At 38.7% G+C, this 23,565-nt stretch overlaps 1 protein-coding gene across 3 annotated transcripts in view; it reads right to left on the bottom strand.

The window, feature by feature from the left end:
* CCDC171 (coiled-coil domain containing 171) overlaps positions 1 to 23,565 on the bottom strand; it is a 309,890-nt gene that overhangs the window by 197,720 nt on the left and 88,605 nt on the right. For all 3 annotated transcript variants that reach the window (XM_030294128.1, XM_030294126.1, XM_030294127.1), the window contains one exon: positions 8,898 to 9,000. In XM_030294128.1, coding sequence (XP_030149988.1) covers positions 8,898 to 9,000 — 103 coding nt within the window. The remainder of the gene's footprint in view (positions 1 to 8,897; positions 9,001 to 23,565) is intronic.

Raw genomic sequence — 23,565 nt, 5'->3', positions numbered from 1 at the left:
AGGATGGAGACAATATATGGGCTCAGCAACATGAACTTCCATTCACCAAGACTGATAGGAATACAGCCCCTGTTGTATGCTAAATCTATCAAGAGCAAAGACAAACAGTGAACCCATGAAATGACACCATCATTAGGAGACCAGCCAGCCACCTGGTGGCAAGTTGATTTTACTAAGTCACTTCCATCATGGAATGATGGAATGTTTTAGTCTTACTAAGGTAGACACTAACTCTGGGTATAGAGTTGCCTTCCCTGACCATAAAATTTCTGCTGAAACCACCATCTGTGAATTTACAAGACACCTTACAATTACAGACTCCACACAGCACTGCTTCTAACTAGGGAACTCAATTTACAGCAAATTAATATGGAAAATGGCCCATTTTTATAGAATTCACTGGTCTTACTATGTTTTCCATCACTCTGAAGTAGCTGGCATACAGCATAGTTGAATTGCCTTTTGAAGAGTCATTACAGTGGCTGGATGGCAATATTTTGAAGAACAAGGATAATATCATCAGGATATAAACTGTGCTGTGAGTCAGCAATCAATTTGTGGTATGTTTTTGCCCTAGCCAGGATTCATGGTTCCTGGAATCAAATGTTGGAAATGGGACTGGCTCATCTCACTATTACACCTAATGATTCACTAGTGATGCTTTTCCCATCCCAGAAACTGTAGATTTTTTTTTTTTTTTTTTGGTCTAAGTCTTGATTTTTGAAGAAGAAATGCTTCAGCATGAGACATACCAACATTCCATTAAAATGCAAGCCGGGAATATCACCTAATCATTTCTGGCCTCCTCAAACCAGGAAACCAAAGAGCAAAGAAGGTTCTTCTATACAGGATAATTGGCCTTGATTATCAGGGGAAAATTTGTAGTATGTCTAAAGCAAACTAGAGCAGTCTAAAATAACAGGACATCCCACAAGGCATGTCTTAGTACACTAATGTTCTGTGATAAAAGTTAATACACCAGGGGCACCTAGCTGACTCAGTCAGTGGAGCACACAACTCTTGATCTTGGGGTTATGAGTTCAAGCCCTGTGTTTGGTGTAGAAATTATTGTAAAATAAAATATTTTTTTAGGAGCACCGGGGTGGCTCAGTTGGATAAGCGTCCGACTTCGGCTCAGGTCATGATCTCATAGTTCGTGAGTCACAAGCCCCACATCAGGCTCTGCACTGACAGTGTGGAGTCTGCTTGGGATTCTCTCTCTCTCTCCCTCTCTCTCTGCCCCTTCCTTATCTGCCTGCTCTCTCTCTCTCTCTCTCAAAATAAATAAATAAATAAACTTCAAAAAGAATAATAAAATAAATATTTTTTTAAAGTTAATAGACCAGTAATCTCACTTCTGCATATATATCTAAAAGAATTGAGGGGCACCTGGTTGGCTCAGTTGGTTAAGCATGCGACTCTTGATTTTGACTCAGGTCATGATCTCATAGTTCGTTGGATTGAGCCCCATGTCAGGCAGGGCACTGACAGTGTGGAGCCTGCTTGCATTCTCTCTCCCCCCTCTCTTCCCCTCCCTTGCTTTCTCTCTCTCTCTCAAAATAAATTAATTTTAAAAAAATAATTGAAAGCAAGGTCTTGAAGAGGTGTTTCCACATTTATAGGAGGAGTATTCCCAATAGCCAAAAGGTGGAAGCAAGCCAGGGCACCTGGGTGACTCAGTCTGTTAAGTGCCAGACTTCAGCTCGGGTCATGGTCTCACGGTTCATGGGTTCGAGCCCCACATCGGGCTCTGTGCTGACAGCTCAAAGCCTGGAGTCTGCTTCAGATTCTGTGTCTCCCTTTCTCTCTACCCCTCCTCCACTCATTCTCGCTCTCTCTCTCTCTCTCTGTCTCAAATATAAACATTAAAAAAAAAGGTGGAAACAACCCAAAGGTCCATCAATGGATGAATGGACAAACAAAATGTAAATATTATTCAGCCTCAGAAAGGAAGGATTCCTGTCACATGCTATAACATGGATGAAATTTGAGATCATTGTGCTAGGTGAAATAAGCCATTCACAAAAAGACTAATACTATATGATTCCACCATATGAGGAGTCTAAAGTAGTCAAATTCACAGAAACAGAAAGTAGAATAGTGGTTACCACAGGCTAAGAGTAAGGGGGAAGGGGATATGATGGTTAATTTTATGCATAAACTTGACTGGGACACAGATATTCAGTGAAACATTATTTCTGGGTGTGTCTATAAGGATGTTTCTGGATGAGATTCACATCTGAGTCAGTAGACTGAGAAAGCAAATTGCCCTCCCGAGAGTGGGCTGGCCTCATCCAATCTTCACTGAAGGTCTGAATAGAATAAAAGGCCCAATAAGAAGGAATTCTGTCTCTCTGCCTGTCTGTCTTCAAGTTGAGACACTGGTCTTCTCTTTCCCTTTGACTCAAACTTAGACTGGAACCACACCCTTAGCTCTCCTGAGTCTCCAGCTTACCCACTGCAGATCTTGGATTTCTTAGCCTTCATAACAGTGTGATTAATTAATGATCCCATTAGAGCACTCTTATTAAAGTCACTCCCTTTGATTTTACAAACGGAAACTATGAGCATGATGAAGTAGGCCAATTTTGGTCTGTATACCTGTGGATTGGGACGTGAGAGAAGTAAGTGAGAAGAATTTGGCAAATGACACTAAGGAGACCTATGTGCTGCTCTGATAGGCATCCTCAGCTTCTCATTGATCCATGAATATCCAGTTAAAAAGTACTACCCATGGGGTTCACAAGGACAATTAAAATTCTCAGGAAGATACCAGATCTAGGCAATAGTCCTTTACTAAAGAAGTAAAGCAGGAGAGAGAAGAGGAAAAGTCCAATCTGTTGCCCTGATTATCCTAAGAGCAGTCCCTGAGACTGCCCAATCCCTGGGTGATGTATATATGCCTAAAGGCATCAAACTCTGTTACCATTATTTCCCAGGGTCCTCTCCAGTAGAAAGAAAAAAAACACCTCTAGAGTATTACAAACGATTTCCTCAAGGAAGGAAAGGTTGATGAAGGTCAGAGGGTTCTATTTCAGTCAACACAAAAATCAAGCACCCTGAGGAGGATCCAAGACTGAGCCACAAGAAAAGTTTTTTTTGTTCACGTACCTAACCAAGGAAAAAGTACATTCTATGTGTTTATTAACATCCTCAGGCAGAGGTGAAACTGTATTAGAAGAAACACTCGAGGCAGGGAGACTGCATAGGTTCAAAGTGGGAAAGGATATCTCCCCATACACACCCTGCTGTAAGAATTTTCACCAGAAAAGAAAGGAGATATGAACAGCTATAGTACTTCAGTTTGGGTGGAAAGTAGACATAGGAAATAAATATCCCTGTTCAAGCAAATGAAGACAATCTTGCCTAATAAAAGTAGGCAATCAAGGTGACATTTCTATGGCCGATTTTAGATTGTACATCTTTTCCACTTAAGGTCAATCTTCCTGGTTACTCCTTATGGACTGCTACCCAAAAGACCCTTATAATTAGGAAAGAGACTCCATGACTACCTTTATAACCTTAAAAACTGAAATGCAAAATAGACATTCAACCTGATACTAATTCATTCACACTTATATTCATTAATATTCAACAAATATTTGCTGAGTGACTGCTTTGTGCCAAGGAATGTTCTAGCTGCTTAAAGTACATTAGCAAATAAAAGAGACAAAGATCTTTGCCCTCATGGAGCTTGGACACTGTAGTGATTAATTTTATGTGTCAACTTGACTGGGCTAAGGGATGCACGTAGAGCTGGCAAAACGTTTCTGTATGTGTCTGTGAAGATGTTTCCAAAAGACATTAGCATCTGAATCAGTAGACTGAGTAAAGATATGCCCTCACCAATGTGGGCAGGCATCATCCAATCTATTGCCTCCCTACACCCCACTACAGACAAAATGGCAGAAGAAGGGCAAATTCTCTCTTCTAGAGTTCGGACTTCCATCTCCTCCTTCAGACTCCAGGAGCCCCTAGGTTCTCAGGCCTTTGGATTCAGACTGAATTATACCAATGGCTTTCCTGGTTCTTCAGTTTGCAGATGACACACAGGTCATGGCATTTCCCAGCCTTCATAACCACATGAGCCATTCCTATATATATATATATATATATATATATATATATATATATATCATATATATCATATATATATACCATATATATCATATATATATCATATATATATCATATATATATTATATATATATGATATATATATATATATATACCTTTACAAAGAGGTAAAAAAGGAAGTAAAGCATTCTTCCCTACTTGCCATACTGAAGAAGTATATATATCCTATATATATTGATTCTGTTTCTATGGAAAATTCTAATACAGATAAAATAAGTGCACCATGTAGTGTGTTAGAAATGTTGGACAGCCATAAGGACTACAGGGAAGAAAAAACGTAGAGCAGAAAAGGGAGAGGTAGGGAGACAAGTGACATGGGGTGAGCAGAGGGTAGCCTTCATAGGGTGAGATCTCAGCATGCAACTCTTAATCTTGAGGTCATAAGTTTGAGCCCTACATTGGGGGCAGAGCTTTCTTAAAAAAATAAAAACTCTCACTCGCATTTAAAAGGATGTGAAATAAATAAAATAAAATAGACAAGAGAGAAAGCTATGCAGACACATCTGTGTGAAGAACTTTCCAGGTGGAAAGAATGGCCTGCACAAAGGCCCCCAGGGCAAGAGCATGTTTGGTGGCCTCGAGAAACAGCAGGAGGCCAAAGTGGCCCAAACAGAGAAAGGTGCAGGGGAAGTCAAAGGAGTGATCAAGAATAGGGGCAGACCATGTAGGGTCTTCAAAGCCCTTGCTGGCACTTTGGCTTCCATGCTTCGTGAAATGCAGAGCCCAATAAGGTTTAATGCAAAGGAATGGCAGGCTCTGACTTAGGTTTTCAAATGATCATTCTGGTGGCTTTAGAGAAAACAGACTGAAGGGAGAGTCAGGGAGAAGCAGAGACGGGTTAGCAGGAGGGGGCTGTGTCGGAGGCATTAGGAAACAAAGTGTGAACTGTCACACTGATCAACGGTGAGAAAATCACGTTAAATCCTCTAAGTAAATGAATTCCTGAATGTCTTGGACCAGCTGCAACTTTGCTTCATCCTCTACCTGAAGATAAGCTGACGGGTTACTCTTGCTTCAGAAACATTTCTTAACGTAGAAGTCCACAGAAGCTGAAGAAGACGGGGAATAGAACACCTGGCAGCTTCTGTCAACTCCGGACTAAAATTTATCCAAAAAAGTAATTTTCATTCACTCCATTTTATTTTTTTTTATTTTGTGTTTTTTTATATTGAATATAATTTATTGTGAAATTGGTTTCCATACAACACCCAGTGCTCATCCCAACAGGTGCCCTCCTCAATGCCATCACCCACTTTCCCCTCTCCCCCACCCCCCATCAACCCTCAGTTTGTTCTCAGTTTTTAAGAGTCTCTTATGGTTTGCCTCCTTCCCTCTCTATAACTTTTTTTTTCCTTCCCCTCCCCCATGGACTTCTGTTAAGTTTCTCAGGATCCACATATGAGTGAAAACATATGGTATCTGTCTTTCTCGGCCTGATTTATTTCACTTAGCATAATACCCTCCAGTTCAATCCAGGTTGGTACAGCCTCTCTGGAAAACAGTGTGAAGGCTCCTCAAAAAATTAAAAATAGATGTACCCTATGACCCAGCAATAGCACTGCTAGGAATTTACCCAAGGGATACAGAAATGCTGATACATAGGGGCACTTGTACCCCAATGTTTATAGGAACACTTTCAACAATAGCCAAATTATGGAAAGAGCCTAAATATCCATCAACTGACAAATGGATAAAGAAGATGTGGTTTATATATACAATGGAGCACTACTTGGCAACGAGAAAGAATGAAATCTGGCTATTTCCATTTTAAAATGCAAGTCAAAACAAACAATTTTGTAAGCATCTAAATTTCTTCCATAGATTGCTCTTCCTGGACTGGGGAGTGTAGATACTGAGTCTATATTGAACTGAAAGCTACAAAGAGGTAAAAAAGGAAGTAAAGCATTCTTCCCTACTTGCCATACTGGAGAAGAGTCCATCTCTCTTGAAAACCCTTCTGGAGGTAGCTGAATTAACTTTGTAACAAATTCTAAGTCTGAGCTATCATCACAGAGTAACAACATGTCTCTGTTTAAAATAGACTTTTTTTTTTCAAACACATATACACTGTGAGATATATACATGTTTACATCACACATGCACACAGGATGTTAGCCTAGATAAGTTTTTACGTTATTTTATTTGCAAGGAACAAAATATTTGTTCAACTTTGTGTAGGCGAAGCCAGGCCTGACATAGCAGACGATCTTAATTGTTCGGGTTCTTCCACAAAATATCAAGCAATAAAGTTTATTATTTACATCTCTCTTGGGGAAGTAACAAAACCCCAACCTTACCCTGGTTCAGGGAGTACTTCACAGTTTTACAGGGCTGTTTTGTGGAAGCCGAGGGCCAGAGGGAAATCGAGTCCTAAGCAGGTAAACGTAGCCAGGGAGCCAGCGCGAAAAAAGATGGCACACACAGAAGAGTTCATCAGAAGAGAATCTAACCAAGATATTTTCAGAAATGACAGGTTTTGGTAAATTATTTTAACAAGCAATGCTTTGCCTTGTAAAGGCTGACCTCTACAGACTGCATGATCTGGGCTCCTCTGCCCTCGGACTTCTGGTTGGATTTGGACAGTGAGTGCACCAGGAGGAGGTTAAGAGGATGGAGGAAGAAAGAAAAAAAAGGAAAGAAAAGAATGGCCTGGTGTTTGTTTCCTCTGTTTCCTCTGTTTCCTCTGCTCTGGTGCATTCCTGGCAGTGGCTTCAGTTTTTAGCAGCCACAGCTCTTCTCGGGCAGGCCCTCCTCCACGGTGTGGCTTGTATTGTGATAATGTGTCCTCCACCGGACCCTTCAGGCTTAGGCCTGGGGTTGCTTTCCCACTCTTACTTGTTCTTGCCGCCCTATCCTATCTTATTAGTTCTCTGAACCTGTCCATGTTTCCGTAAATATCCACAGATCAGAGAAAAAGTGGTTCTTGGTGGGTAAAAGAGTAAAAGAGCCAGCACCACACAGAAACAAAACCCACTCTACGGCAAGACAAACATCACTAATCACCATACAGTCCCTTTTCCGGAAATGCTTTATCTATAATATATAGAGTGTGCATTTATATAGGAAACTAGGAGTTTAAAAAGGATGGTTATTGAAAGATGAAAAGAAAAAAAAAACTTTAATAGTCTTTTCCTATAGGCTTAGCAAAAGCTTATGAGTTGCTTTGTTATCAAGTATTTCATGCTAAAATTGAAAGGAGATATGACCTCAATATTTTTAGTTTTTTTAATTCAACTCTGAAGAAATATTTAAAGTAACATAGAAGTATCAGATATACCATGATAACTTAACAATTTTTAAAGCTCCTAATACCACTAAGCAATGATACATCTCAGTACTACTGCAAAAGAAAATTGTATCCTCCACAGCTTTAGCAAATATAACTAAACACTGGATATCTATTTGTTTAATGTTTATTTATTTTTGAGAGAGGGAGAGCACAAGCAGGGGAGGGGCAGAGAGAGGAGGGGACAGAGGATCTGAACTGAGCTCCATGCTGACAGCACAGGGCCCAAACTCAAGAACCACAAGATCACGACCTGGGCCGAAGTCGGACGGTCAACCAACTAAGCCACCCAGACACCCCAAGGATATCTATATTTTTATGCCACTTTTATACACCTTGATTTTTCCACAGTAGCAAACCATGAAACACTACTGTTTTGGGGAAAAGTTAAAAAAAAAAAAAAAAGTTATCTGTTAATTTCTTAATTATGGCTAAAACAACATAAAGGAAAAAAGCAGACCAAAAAAAAAAAAAAAACCCACCAGATAATAGCAAAACACACTAAATTTCTAACAGTTCACCAGCACAAGTCTGCAGATCTATAAGGTGCAAATCGGCCTGATCATATCCCTCTGCTTTTTCAAGCACAACAAATATCCTGAACTTACAAGTTCCTGAAGAACTCATTTGCCAAATATCTATTCGATTCCTTCAAATAACTTGAGTCCAGGAGTTCAATTTTAAAGTGGAATGAATTTAATTTTACATGCCTTTTGAAAAACACAAGTCAGAAAGCAACTAAATAACTTGAGGCCGACAGTAGGGCAAAAGGAAACTGAGGTAGAAAAGTAAAAGTATTTAAGTCAAAGCTACTATTACACACATAATGGCAAAGACACAAAAAAATTAAGGACGTGGAAATCGTGAACAGCATTCATTAGCCAGCTAACGCTTCTGCTAGTTCCCAAACTATGCCTACCTAATATACAATTTTTATCCTTCTTTATCTTAATAGCTACACTAATACTAAAACCCAAACATTTTTCCTAAGCGCTCTTATCTGCAGAGTATGTGTAGTAGGGTAGCGGGAAGCAAAGGCGAAAACCAGCTTAGCATATGCACTATGTTACAGGCTGTGTCCTACATAACCTTTTGAATGCATGACCTTTAAGTTGTTGAAGGTTGCCTCAGAATTTGGCTCAGTTTGATGGAAACATCTGTTCCCCTCGCAGGTATACTGTAAGGACTTTTTTCTCAGTTGGATTCAGAACACAGCAAGTGAGCCCTTGTCTGTCCAATCATACAGACCCCAACACTTGTAAATCAAGTTCTGGGAGGGCAGCAGCAGGTCCACATTCCGTCACCCTTTCTCAGCCAGCTAGGCCAACTGACCGCTGTGAGAACTGCTCTTATCATGTCATCAAATCGAAACATGTTGAGATAAGGGACTGGAAGAGGCATCTGCAGAATTCCCAAAATGTAGTGACTTTGGAACATTGACAGATGCAACTGTCATTTTATACCTTCAACTAACCTGATGTCCACTGGCCCGACACAGTAAAGCTGTCCAAGATCGATTCCAATTCTTTCACGTTATTTTCACATGTCTCTACTAGAAAGGCCTGGTGCTTCTTAGCCTTTTAATTAAGAAAACAATTACACATAATAAGGTCACATATTATAAGAGCTATAGATTTGTGTGAACATATATGGCACTGTTAAGTATAAACAAGCTAATAATTACTCCATTCAAATCTCTTATTAATAAACCTCTTTCTGTCTTAATCATGCCTTTTACTTGGCTGAATGTAACCCTGTGTAAGGTCTCGATAACAATTTACTGAGGCCTTAGTGCCTGGCACTATTTTATACTTAATAATTCTTTTTATCCCCACAGCAACCCAAGAGGTAAGGGCTATTGTTATCCCAATTTTACAGATAAGAAAACTGAGACAAAGAGGAATTAGGAAACACGTTACGAGATCGAGATTGCAGTCGTGTGGCAAACGGCCAGATGGTGGTCAAAAGTGAATACAGTATGACCACAGAGAAGGAACTGCAGCAGTCTACACAAGAGGAAATGGTAGCATAGGCGAGGGTCTTGGTCATGAAAAGGAACAGTGGGGGCAACATACTTAGGAGATGGAATTACCAGGCCGTGGGACACTGCACTGGGTTAGACTTCATCAGATTAAACTGGATTAGATGTGACTGAATTGGATTGGATTGGATTGGATTGGATTGGATTGGATTGGACTGGATTGATGACCTTGGGTAAATGCTCAGATAGAAGGAGGAGTCAAGAGTGATCTCAAGTTTCAGGCTCGAAGATCTGGCAGATATCAGTAGTACAGTGAGAACAATGAAGGTAGAGAAGGTCTTATTTGGGCTGTTTTTGTTTATTTACTTGCTTGTTTGTTTTTGGCAGCGAGTACAAATGAATTTGGTTTCGATCACATTTCATTGGAAATAGCTTTTAAGACATTCCTAGTACCAGCACAACACCTGACAAATAGCAGGCTTTAAATAAATATATTTGAATTAACAAAGAACAAATAAAATAGAAAGATATGGGAGGCAGCTGGACATAATGGTATAATGCTCAGAAGTCAGGAATAGGTTTGGAAATCACATACAGATATTCCCTGGGGCTTACCTAGAGAGCCTTAGACAGGAAGAGAACCTAGGACAAGGCCTTAAGGAACTACAGAAGTTAATAGTTAGAAAAGAAAAAAACTAGCAAAGACAACTGAAAAAAGAGAAAGAAAAACAGAAAAGTATAGTGTCATGAAAACCGAGAACATTTCCAAGACAGAGATGTCAGTTATGTCTAATGTCACAGAACATTCAAACAAAATGGAGACCAAATAGTGTTCAATCGGCATAGAGGTCACTGGTGACCTTGATGAAATCTGTTATAATTCAGACTGGAATAGGTTGAAGAAGCAATAAGCCTGAATTTTGGGTTTTTTCCTGACTGAGAGCTAAGTCAGCGGAAACAGGAAGTTTAGATACCCCTTTCCCGGTAAGAAGGGAAGGAGAAATAAAGGGAAGTAGTTGGAAGGAAGAACGAAGCCGGAGAAGAGTTTTGTTTTTTTTAATAAATGAGAAACTTAAGCATCTGTAGAAGCTGATGAGGTGGAAACACTAGTGCAAGAGTGCCTACATATACAGAAGAAATGGGAGAACAGATCATACATGGCAAAATTATATCCTTAAAATACGTAAAACTAATAATACTTTCTTTAGATGTCAGTTCAATTATCACTTTTTCAGAAAAGTTATCCTTCTCTTCACCCCCCTGACTACATCAATTCCCTCTATAAGATTCTTCTCAGCAATTATCACAATTATGATTCTGTATTTATTTGAATAGGTCTTTTATTAGCCTCTATTTCATACTATTTAAGCCCCGTGAAAGGAGATATGGGAGGGGTTTTGTCCTCACCAGTGTATTGCCACCACCTAGACAATACTGAATATCAAAAGTAATAGTTAAAAAACCATTTTTATATAAAATACATATTACATGTCTATAATTTTTAATTCAAATAGGATCATAGTATACATGCTGCTATATAACTTACTTTTCCATTCATATTATGTCTTTGACATCTTTCCACATCACATTTTTTTAGTTTCGTAGTACTCTATTGTTGTACCATTAATTAACTTAACTAGTCTCCTATTGCTAAAATCTACAGGTTATTTGCATTTTTGGGTATTACTGATAATAGTACAATATACATCCTTGTATGTGTACTCATATATCTTTGCATAAACATGCAAGTATACCTGTTCCATAAACTGTTAGAAATAGATTTGCTGGGTAAAAGGGTATGAACATCTATTTTCAGACAATTGTTACCAAATTGCTCTTTAAAGAGTCCTACCTTGGGGCGCCTGGGTGGCGCAGTCGGTTAAGCGTCCGACTTCAGCCACGTCACGATCTCGCGGTCCGGGAGTTCGAGCCCCGCGTCAGGCTCTGGGCTGATGGCTCAGAGCCTGGAGCCTGTTTCCGATTCTGTGTCTCCCTCTCTCTCTGCCCCTCCCCCGTTCATGCTCTGTCTCTCTCTGTCCCAAAAATAAATAAACGTTGAAAAAAAAATTAAAAAAATAAATAAATAAAAATAAAAATAAAGAGTCCTACCTTGTATAATACCATGTCCAGTATAAGTGCCTATTTCTCAATATTTTCCCAATGATAGGAATTATCAACTTATTTTAATGTGCATTTCTTTAACTTTAACATTAAGGATCTTTTCATGTTTACTAGCCACCTGTACCTCTTTTCCTGTGAACGCCTTTCCACATCATGTGCCCGTTTTTACATTACATTGTCCATATTGACCATAGTGATTTATAATAGTCTTTTCTTTTTTTTTTTAATGTTTTTATTTATTTTTGAAGGAAGAAAGAGACAGAGTATGAGCAGGAGAGGGGCAGAGAGAGGGAGACACAGAATCCGAAGCAGGCTCCAGGCTCTAAGCTGTCAGCACAGAGCCCCATGCGGCGCTTGAATCCGCGAACTGTGAGATCATGACCTGAGCCCAATGTCGGACGCCCAACCGATTGAGCCACCCAGGCGCCCCTTAGTCTTTTCTAAATTATAAAAACGATCCCTTTGTCATACATATTGCAGATCATTATTGCCAATTTGTCACTCACCTTGTAATCATGTTCGTAGAAACAAAATTGTATTTAAGTGACCAAATTTATCAATAATTTGCTTTGGGACTTCTAAATTTTGTGTCAGACCTTCTTTACTCCGAGATTATAAAATAATTAATTCCCTTTTTCTTCCAGTGCCTTTTCACCTTCTTTTTTTATGGCTCTTTGATCAATCTAAAGTTTGTTTGATATAAGCAATATGGCAGGGATTTAGTCACATTATTTCCTCTTATGTATGTCCCGTTACCTGAAAACTCTGGGATAATTTATCTTTAAAACACTGATTTGGCATACTGTGATATTGTGATTTATAGTAAGAAATATAATTCTGGTCTTTATCCATGGTTCCAGGCACATAGCTCCTAAAACCCTAGTAATTTCCTTTCGGAACAGTCCTAAGTCCATCTTTTATTATATTATTTAGTTTTGTTCCCAATTCCTGAAATAACTTCAGGGTCAGAAAGGTAAAATGGATGTCTTTTGTTATTCACAGCAAACTCCTTTCAACCACACTTCATTTTATGTCAGTGCCTGGGAGGGCTTGTCCTCGGGCATGCACACATTCTGACAGACTTGTCAGGAATGACTGTGACATTATATTGAAGCCTGGCTTCCTAGCAATCACCTCTGGGTCTTAATGTTCAGTCGGTCTTTGGTTGTGTTTAAGCCCCCCTGCACCAGCAAGGCTTCCACTCTGCGTTGATGTGTCTGTGTGTAGCTTGGGGCATGCTTCCGGTCTGCCTCACATCCTGCTCAGATTGCTCTTGAGTGGATGCCACCTACCACACGTACACGGCCTTCCCAACTGCCGACTCAGCTGTCACCCCATGAGGGGTCCTCTTGGCCGTCTCTTTCTCTAGTTCTCTATTTTAAACTTCTGGCTGCTGTGTCATTTTATTGTATCATAGAGGTACCAGGTTCCTCTTAATCTCTCTTCACCCAGATTTATATTGTTGTCAACCATGTCCTTAACCATGGAATTTTCCACTCTCTACTCCACATAAGGTAAGTCTCCTCAAGCAGAGGTACAGAGCTCTTTTCCCTGAAAGCCAGCCTGCCTTTCCTCCTGGGCAGAACCCTTGTGCCTCTGATTGGATTTGGGTGTGGAGACCCACTTTTTTCAGGACAACAATCCTGCTCTGTAAGTGGCCATTGGGGCATTGCAAAGTCTGGTCTTCTGGGGCAGGAGCAATTGCCCCAATTTTGTTGACCTGCCAAGACTGGGATAGAGCGTCAGCATTACAAATGAGGTCTGGGTGGAGGAAGAGTGATCTGGTCCTCTCACTCATCCCTGCCCGGAATAAAATTGCTGCAACACAGGGCTCTGAGGGATGAGACATTCCAGCAATCTGCCTCTCCCAGGAAGAAAGCATAGCCCCAGCCTAAAGGCCAAGGAGAGAGGAAGGGCCCAACCACCCAGGGTAGAGCTTCTGTAACAGGGAGCACGATGGAAAAGGGGTTATGGAACCAACCATCACTCAAATGCCCCCAGGTTCTCATTGTTCTTACTGAAATTTCGTTGGTTTTCTTCTTTTTAATAATTTGAGATATAGTTTACATACCATAAAAAGAAATCACTTAAAGTATACAATTCAACGGTTTTTAGTAGATTCATTGAGTTATACAACCAACACCACAATCAATTTTAGAACACTTTCTTCACACCAGCAAGAAACCCCATACCCATCAGCAGTTACTATCTTCCCTTAGTCCCTTCAGCCCTAGGCAACCCTAATCTACTTCCTATCTCTACAGATTTGCCTTCTCTGGGCATTTCATATAAATGGAATCACACACTATGTGGCTTTTTATGTGTGGCTTCTTTCACTAAGCTTAATGTTTTCAAGGCTCATCCATATGAACTTCATTTGATGATCGGTACCTCGCTTTTTCTTTATGCCTGAATTATATTCCATTCTATGGATGTAACAACTTTTGTTCATCCACTCAGCAGTTGATGGACATTTGGGTTGTTTCAGCTTTATGGCTGTCATATAAAATGCTGCTATGAACAAGTGAGTGCATATTTTCATTTCTATTAGCTATATACCTAAGAGTACCATTGCAAGGTCATATGGTCACTACAATTTTTACATTTTGAAAAACTTCCAAACTGTTTTACAAAGTGGGGGGTATCATTATACCTTCCCAACAGTAGTGTATGAGAATTCCCAATTTTTTCACATCCTCACTAATAACCTGTTATTACTTGCTTTTATTTTATTATAGCCATCTAAGTTTGTGTGAAATAACTTGTCATTATGGTTTTTAATTTTTTTGAGTACAGCTCATTATGGTTTTGATTTGCATTTTTCTGATGACTGCGCATCTTTTCATGTGTTTATTGGCCACTTATAGGTTTTCTTTGGAAAAGTCTCTGTTCAGATCTTTTGTCCATTTTTCAAATGGATTTTTTTATTATTGAATTGTAAGAGGTCTTTATATATTCTGGATAAAATTACTTTACCAGATACATGGTCTGCAAATATTTTCTCTTTTTATGAGTCGTCTTTTTATTTTTCTGATGCTGTTCTTTAAAGGACCAAGGTTTTTAATTTGATTAGTATATTTTCTTAAATGATAGTTTCTCCTTTGCCCTCAGGACAATTTCTAAAGCTTTATATGATTTTTTTTTAATTTTTCATCAGTTAAATTGTTGTTCTGCTAAGTAGAGAGTTTTCCAAGCTCTTTACACTATCATTCCAGAAGTTCTTCCCTGTAATATATTTTAATATCCTAAAGATCTTCTGAATCAATATTTTCCTGGGATATTATCATATAATTATATTTCCAGAAGAACTCCAGCATCATATTCACAAGTTATATGCAGATACACACACAAAAATGCCCCTCTGCTATTTCAATACATGTACTATCTTTAATAGTACATGTAATAGTATCTTTTTTCATTAAAAATCCTGTACACTTGAGGGGTGCCTGGGTGGCTCAGTCAGTTAAGCATCCAACTCTTGATTTCAGCTCAGGTCATGATCTCACAGTCATGAGATCTAGCCCTGAGTCAGGCTCCAGCTGGGCGTGGAGCCTGCTTAATATCCTCTGTTTCTCTCTCTGCCTCTCTCTCTTCCTCTCCCTCCCCACACACACCTCCCGTGCACATGTGCACAAGCACATGCTCTTTCCAAAAAAAGAAAAGAAATCCTGCACAGTTGAGATTATTAGCGCCATTTTACCAATGAGCAAACAGATTCAGAAGGATAATATCACTAAAGGTCACACAACTATTACAAGACAGGACTGAAACTGAAACCCAGATCAATCTGTCTCCAAAATGTATGCTGACTGAGGCTAAGTCCTCACCAATATCAAGGAATAAAACTTAACAGAAATATAAATGTAAAAAGCCAGACAAATTGCACACTTGGAGTCAGTTTAAAATAAAGGGTTCAATTAAAATCCTAGTTCAACAATAATTCTTCTCTCCCAACTATAGGGCTCAATCCTGACTAAAAGACAAGCTAAAATTTCAACACCATTACAGTTCAAAACCAAATTTAATGGCAAATTAGCCAGGAGACACTGACTAGTATAAAATGTTTCCAAGAATAAAGAAGAGGCTTGACCAATGACGAGGCTTAAAAGGAATTAAATATGCCAAAAAGTTGCTATTACATTCATAATTAGTAGATTATAATTTTCTACAAAGATATCTGGCTAATTGTCTCTTAATACAAATCTAACTTACATTTTATAACTAGGTTTATGAACCAACTACTGACCAGAAAAACTGTCATTGTTTTACAGGTGACAATTTTCCTTCCCAATAAATCGTTTTGGTTTTATAATTTTGAAGCTTTCATTCTTTTTTTTTTTTTTTTTTTTTTCAACGTTTATTTATTTTTCGGACAGAGAGAGACAGAGCATGAACGGGGGAGGGGCAGAGAGAGAGGGAGACACAGAATCGGAAACAGGCTCCAGGCTCTGAGCCATCAGCCCAGAGCCTGACGCGGGGCTCGAACTCCCGGACCACGAGATCGTGACCTGGCTGAAGTCGGACGCTTAACCGACTGCGCCACCCAGGCGCCCCTGAAGCTTTCATTCTTTATTCATATATCAAAAGTGTTTGAGCTTTTCTGAAATGTGGATTGTACTTATATTTAAATATTTTTTCCCAAAGTTGTTAGTTCCCTTAATAGCTTTTTGATGGGCAAAAAAAATTCTAGAATGAAAACAGAATTTATCTGCTAAGTAAACTGTTGGGTTGAAAACAAAGTGCCAAGCAAGAATAAAATACTAAGTTTCTAATTTTTGATTAACATGTTTTATCATGTGACATAAAGAGTAAGTTAAGGTTAAATGTCACATTATTGACTTAACAAATTCTATAATTCTGTAATTCTAAACATCCACAGCAGTTTAAAAGGAAAACTGTAGGGTAAAAGGACTCACTTCTTTTTTCCTTGGACATAATCCACATAAAGAGTTTGTTACCCTCACAATAAAAATCTCTTAAACTGTGTCGGGTAACCAGATGATGTTTTGATGAACATTTATTGATTACTCACGATGAACCAACGACTACTTTAGATGTCACAATGAATCTACAACCAGTGTAGACAGGGAATCAAAAATATAAAAATATTCAAAGAAAATTCAGAAAAATGTGTGACTGGCAGACCTTAATGTATTATTAAAGAGGAGTCAAGGTTGGTTATAAAATACCTTTACCCAGAAAGCACAATGAGATGACAAAGACCTAAGTTATATTTCCACCCTGGTATGCTATATCTCACACACTGCTAAAATGAATGAATTGCTGCTGGCTCAATCTAATGCATCATTCTCTTTGTTTCTTCCATAAGCATCTTATCTTTCTCTAGTCTACAAAGACACATCCTTCACTTTTTTACTAACCATGCATAAATATCTCAAATGGATATGCATATGAATAAAAATTTCTAATGCAATCTCTTGAAGAAACATACAAAAAGCATATGCAAATATTCATAACTAGAAATTGACAAATGGGTCTTCCTGATCTGCAATGGAAAAAGTTGACTCAAGCCATTAATAACAGTAAAAGTAAATAAGGGACACTGTTAATAAGGTTAAAAGTAGTAAAAAAAAAAAAAAAGAAAAAAACAACATAAATACCTTTATTCAATCACTAACATTTTTAAATGAAATTTTCACTTTAAACATAGGTTGAACTTTTGCAGCAGTGATACATAATCCTTATAATTTCTGAACTTTTAAAAAATGTTCATTCATTTATTTTGAGAGACAGAGCATGCATGTGAGCAGAGAGGAGCAGACAGAGAGAGATTTATTCCCAGGTCAAAGAGACTCCCAAGCAGGCTCCACACTGTCAGCGCGGAACCCGATGCGGGACTTAAACTCACAAACCGTGAGATCATGACCTGAGCTGAAATCAAGAGTTGGACACTCAACTGACTGAACCACCAAGGAACCCCGTGAATATTTTTTAACTCAAGTAACTTTTAAATTTTTTTAAATTTTTTTCATGCTTATTTATTTAAGAGAGAGAGAGAGTGCACATGAGCAGGAGAGGGGCAGAGAGAGAAAGAGAGAGAGAATCCCAAGCAGCCTCTAGCCCAACACAGAGCTCTATCTCATGAACCATGAAATCATAACCTGAGCCAAAATCAAGAGTTGGACGTTTAACTGACTGAGCCACCCAGGTGCCTGTTTTTTCCTTTAATTTAAAAAAAATTTTTATTCAAAAATATTTTATGCCATTATGAAGGAATTCTAACTAAACCAGGGAAACATCAGAATCTATAATCAACATCACATACTTTCTCTCACATTTTCATCATATCTTCGTCCTAAGAATCATTACATACCCAAGGCATTTGTAAGACAGAAGCAGAGTTTGCTCAGCTGAACTGAATTTGATCCGGTCAGCTTTCATGATCATCACTATCTGCAGCTTTCCCTCAATCATAATTTTTTTGGCAGGGGGAGAGAGAGAGAGCAAGCACAAGTGCAAACAGGGAAGTAGGGCAAAGAGACAGAGAACCTCAAACAGGCTCCAAACTCAGCGCAGAGCCCAACACAGGGCTCAATCTCACAACTGTGAGATCATGACTGGAGCTGAAATCAAAAGTTGGAGGCATAGTTGACTGAGCCACCTAGGCACCCCTCCCTCGATCGTATTAATGATAAGTAATATCTCTTACTTTGCTTGCCTATGCTATTTCCATGGATGTAAGTATTCTATGCTTCCAATTGTTTGTATCATAAGATGAAATGTCACCCTCCCTATGCAGATCTATAATTAGTTCATTGTTCATAGGTGCTACCTTCCAATCTGAATATGGGCTTTGACATAAAGACATTTCTCTATCTCTCTCTCTCTCTTTCTTTCTCTCTCTCTCTCTCTCTCTCTCACACACACACACACACACACACACACACACACACAATACCATCTTATTTATTCCCAGGTCAAAGATGAAATTTGAATTTTCAAAACTTAGTAATTTATGTAAGAATAAATTTCAAAATAAAAGGAAAAAGAATTAATTTCAAAAAGCTTACTAAAAAAAGCTTTATGCTCACATTATAAATTTAGAAAGCCAGCCATTCAATGAACATTTAAATACACAGATACAAACATACACATTCAGTTAGTGCTATTTAATACTATTAAATTTTTAAGGGCTGCTAAGAAAGACAGAAAATGGTTTTTATATAAGCAAAAACAATGTTCACATACAAATACTAGCCCTATTCTGGAGGAATCAACAATTTTTTAGTAAAAAAAGTCAGAATAGAATGTTTATTGGCCCATTAGTTTTTAACACCTCCTGCAAAATCAGAGACATGTCATTCTAAAGCAAACCTAACAGATCATATGAAGCAAAAATATTATCAGGGAACATTAACTTTACCACAAAGCATAGCAATCAAAACACTTTTCAAAATCCGATCTAATGCTAGCAATCATTATATTATATAATCACTTAAACCCCCAAAGTACAGGGAAAAAACATACACTTGACCATTTTCAATCACAAGTTCTTTAGAGAATAAAATATTCTTTGAACTAAACCTCATGAGAACCAGAATTCCCTTTTCAATATATGGTCTCTCCTAGAGCTGTAACTAAATATTACTGAGTGGCAGAAAAACAAATCTCAAGAAATGATGGACTTAAAAAATTTCATTGTAGAAAGCACAAAGCAAATCCTAATAATACCAATTTTAAAATGATAGCTCCCCTGCTTCGAGAGAAGCAAATATAAAAACTCACCGTAATGACTAAAAGACCCAACTGGATATGTTGAGCCTCTGATGGACTTTAATGAGCATAATCACTAAGCAACTTAAATTAGAAAGTCAGTTTTATTTAGTGGTTGATTAAATCATTATTAAATTCATAGATTGTGAAATTAATAGTTCAATTTTAATCAAAACTTTTCAAAGTCAAATTCAATAGTGTGTAACACAGAACATGAAACTAATTTTGTTAAATCTTTAGATGTCCTATGTTGAAATTCTATTAATTCTATGGCATTAAATATAATAATAATATATGATTCATTTACCAATCATATCTTCCAAATCCATACACTGAATGGGAATTTCATTAATATAAAAGTACAATTAAAGTCCTCTGGGTTTGGGGCGCCTAGGTGGCGCAGTCGGTTAAGCGTCCGACTTCAGCCAGGTCACGATCTCGCGGTCCGGGAGTTCGAGCCCCGCGTCAGACTCTGGGCTGATGGCTCAGAGCCTGGAGCCTGTTTCCAATTCTGTGTCTCCCTCTCTCTCTGCCCCTCCCCCGTTCATGCTCTGTCTCTCTCTGTCCCAAAAATAAATAAATAAACGTTGAAAAAAAAAAATAAAGTCCTCTGGGTTTATATTTCTTAAATACCAACAAAAGACTCAACATACCGAGTTTGGACTTTTCCAGAATGATGTTCTGTATTTGTATTATATCTCCTGAAACAGGGGAGCTAACACTTTCCAACTGGTTTATTAATATATCATGCATCTTGACCTAGAAAATCTCTAAGAACCCCTCCAGTTCTAAAAAGCTAAATTATACAATTAGTTTACAACTATTATTTTTAAGCCTCAAAACTTCCCGAAGTCTCTGCATATTATTAATAACACCTTGATGTCAATAGTAAACTTTAGAGAGGAAATTCTCTTTAATTTTCTCTTGCAATGCAACAGAGAAGATAAAGACAAAGACTTGAATAATGACCATGAACATGACCTAAACTAGAAAACAAGCTGTTACCTCAAAGGAAGAGAAAAATTACCTGTGGGTAATTTATGCTTCTCATCGATATTCTATAAAATACTGAAAATATTATGTTCAAAAGAAATATAAGTGTGGGGGCACCTGGGTGGCTCAGTCGGTTAAGCATTTTGGCTTTGGTTCAGGTCATGATCTCACAGTTCATGGGTTTGAGCCCCATGTCAGGCTCTGTGCTGACACCTTGGAGTCTGGAGCCTGCTTCAGATTCTCTGTCTCCCTCTCTCTCTGCCCCACCACTGCTCACACTCTGTCTCTCTCTCTCTCTCTCTCTCTTTCAAAACTAAATAAATATTTTAAATAAATAAATAAAATAAAGTTTCATTTCCAAAAGCGAAAGGTAAATGCTTTCTCTTAAGTCATTTTCTCTTCAGTCAAAACCAATTATGAATTCAAAGCAAAAATAATAATAGCCAGCTCTGAGGATGCAAAACCAGAAACATTTCATTTTTTATGGTTTAAAATTTTTAATTTGGCAGATATCTTTTTAGAAAAAAAATGTTTAATGTTTATTTATTTATTTGCTTAGAGAGAGAGAAAGAGTGCACGCACACACAAGCAGGGAAGGGGCAAAGAGAGAGGGAGAGAGAAACCCAAGCAGGTTCCAGTCTGACAGCACAGAGCCCGATGTGGGGCCTGATCCCATGACTGTGAGATCTTGACCTGAGCTGAAATCAAGAGTCAAATGCTTAACTGAGACACTCAGGCGCCCCCAAGAGAAAAAATTTTTAAACTCTTGCCCCCCCTCCAAAGGCCACTAATCTACTAGGAAAAAAATAATAATAATAAAGGAATATATACAAGAAAAATATATTAAGGAAACGTGATAGATGAATTTTTTAAAAAAAAGAAAAACACTGCACTTACTATGTAAAGGAACAGTATTTTCATTAAATAAATATTCATTATGGGGCGCCTGGGTGGCGCAGTCGGTTAAGCGTCCGACTTCAGCCAGGTCACGATCTCGCGGTCCGTGAGTTCGAGCCCCGCGTCAGGCTCTGGGCTGATGGCTCAGAGCCTGGAGCCTGTTTCTGATTCTGTGTCTCCCTCTCTCTCTGCCCCTCCCCCGTTCATGCTCTGTCTCTCTCTGTCCCAAAAATAAATAAACGTTGAAAAAAAAAATTTAAATAAATATTCATTATGGCACAAAAACAGACACTCAGATCAATGGAACAGAATAGAGAGCCCAGAAATGGACCCACAAACATATGGCCAACTAATCTTTGACAAAGCAGGAAAGAATATCCAACGGAATAAAGACAGTCTCTTCAGCAAGTGATGTTGGGAAAACTGGACAGCAACACGCAGAAAAATGAACCTGGACCATTTTCTTACGCCATACACAAAAATAAACTCAAAATGGATAAAAGACCTAAATGTAAGACAGGAAGCCATCAAAAGCCTTGAGGAGAGGGCGCCTGGGTGGCGCAGTCGGTTAAGCGTCCGACTTCAGCCACGTCACGATCTCGCGGTCCGGGAGTTCGAGCCCCGCGTCAGGCTCTGGGCTGATGGCTCAGAGCCTGGAGCCTGTTTCCGATTCTGTGTCTCCCTCTCTCTCTGCCCCTTCCCCGTTCACGCTCTGTCTCTCTCTGTCCCAAAAATAAATAAACGTTGAAAAAAAAAAAAAAGCCTTGAGGAGAAAGCAGACAAAAACCTCTTTCACCTCTGCCGCAGCAACTTGTTACTCAACATGTCTCTGGAGGCAAGGGAAACAGAATCAAAAATGAACTATTGGGACCTCATCAAAATAAAAAGCTTCTGCACAGCAAAGGAAACAATCAGCAAAACTAAAAGGCAACCGACAGAATGGGAGAAGATATTTGCAAACGACATATCAGATAAAGGGTTAGCATCCAAAATCTATAAAGAACTTATCAAACTCAACAGCCAAAAAACAAATAATCCAGTGAAGAAATGGGCAAAAGACATGAGTAGACACTTCTCCAAAGAAGACATCCAGATGGCTAAAAGACACATGAAAAAATGCTCCACATCACTCATCAGCAGGGAAATACAAATCAAAACCACCATGAGATACCACCTCACACCTGTCAGAATGGCTAACATTAACAACTCAGACAACAACAGATGTTGTGGAGAAAGGATCTCTTTTGCACTGCTGGTGGGAAGGCAAACTGGTGCAGCCACTCTGGAAAACAGTATGGAGGTTCCTCAAAAAATTAAAAATAGAACTACCTTATGACCCAGGAATTGCACTACTAGGTATTTATCCAAGGGATACAGGTATGCTGTTTGGAAGGGACACAGGCACCCCAATGTTTATAGCAGCACTACCAACAATAGCCAAAGTCTGGAAAGAGCCCAAATGTCCACTGATGGATGAATGGATAAAGAAGATGTGGTTTATATATACAATGGAGTATTACTCGGCAATCAAAAAGAATGAAATCTTGCCATTTGCAACTACATGTATGGAACTAGAGGGTACTATGTTAAGTGAAATTAGTCAGTCAGAGAAAGACAAAAGTCATATGACTTCACTCATATGAGGACTTTAAGACACAGAACAGATGAACACAAGGAAGGGAAGCAAAAATAATATAAAAACAGGGAGAGGGGGGAAACATAAGAGACTCTTAAATATGGAGAACAAACAGAGGGCTACTGGAGGGGGTGTAGGAGGGGGGGATGGGCTAAATGGGTAAGGGGCATTAAGGAATCTACTCCTGAAATCATTGTTGCACCATATGCTAACTAACTTGGATGTCAATTTAAAAATAAAATTAAATTTGGGGGAAGGAGCCAAGATGGCAGAACAGCATGGAAGCTTTTTGTGTGTCTCACGTCCATGAAATACAGCCAGACCAACACTAAACCATCCTACATACCTAGAAAACCGATTGGAAGATTAACACAACAATCTGCACAACCTGAACCACAGAATTCAGCAGGTATGCGACACGAAGAGCTGAACTTGGGGAGTAAGAAGCCCCAAAAGGAATTCACCCTAAAAGAAAGAGCACAAAGAAACAACAGCCAGGGATTTAACCAACATGGACACAAGCAAGATGTCTGAACCAGAATTTAGAATCATGATAATAAGAATACTAGCTGGAGTCGAAAATGGATTAGAATCCCTTTCTGCAGAGATGAAAGAAGTAAAAAATAGCCAGAATGAAATTAAAAATGCTATAACTGAGCTGCAATCACGGATGGATGCAGCGGCGGCAAGGATGGACAAGGCAGAACAGAGAATCAGCGATATAGAGGACAAACTTAGAATAACGAAGCAGAAAAAAAGAGGGAGATGAAGGCAAAAGAG

This window comes from Lynx canadensis, chromosome D4 (assembly GCF_007474595.2).
Source record: "Lynx canadensis isolate LIC74 chromosome D4, mLynCan4.pri.v2, whole genome shotgun sequence".
NCBI lineage: Eukaryota > Metazoa > Chordata > Mammalia > Carnivora > Felidae > Lynx > Lynx canadensis.
The sequence above is the reverse complement of the archived record's forward strand: the minus strand, read 5'-3'. Positions and strand labels throughout refer to the sequence as shown.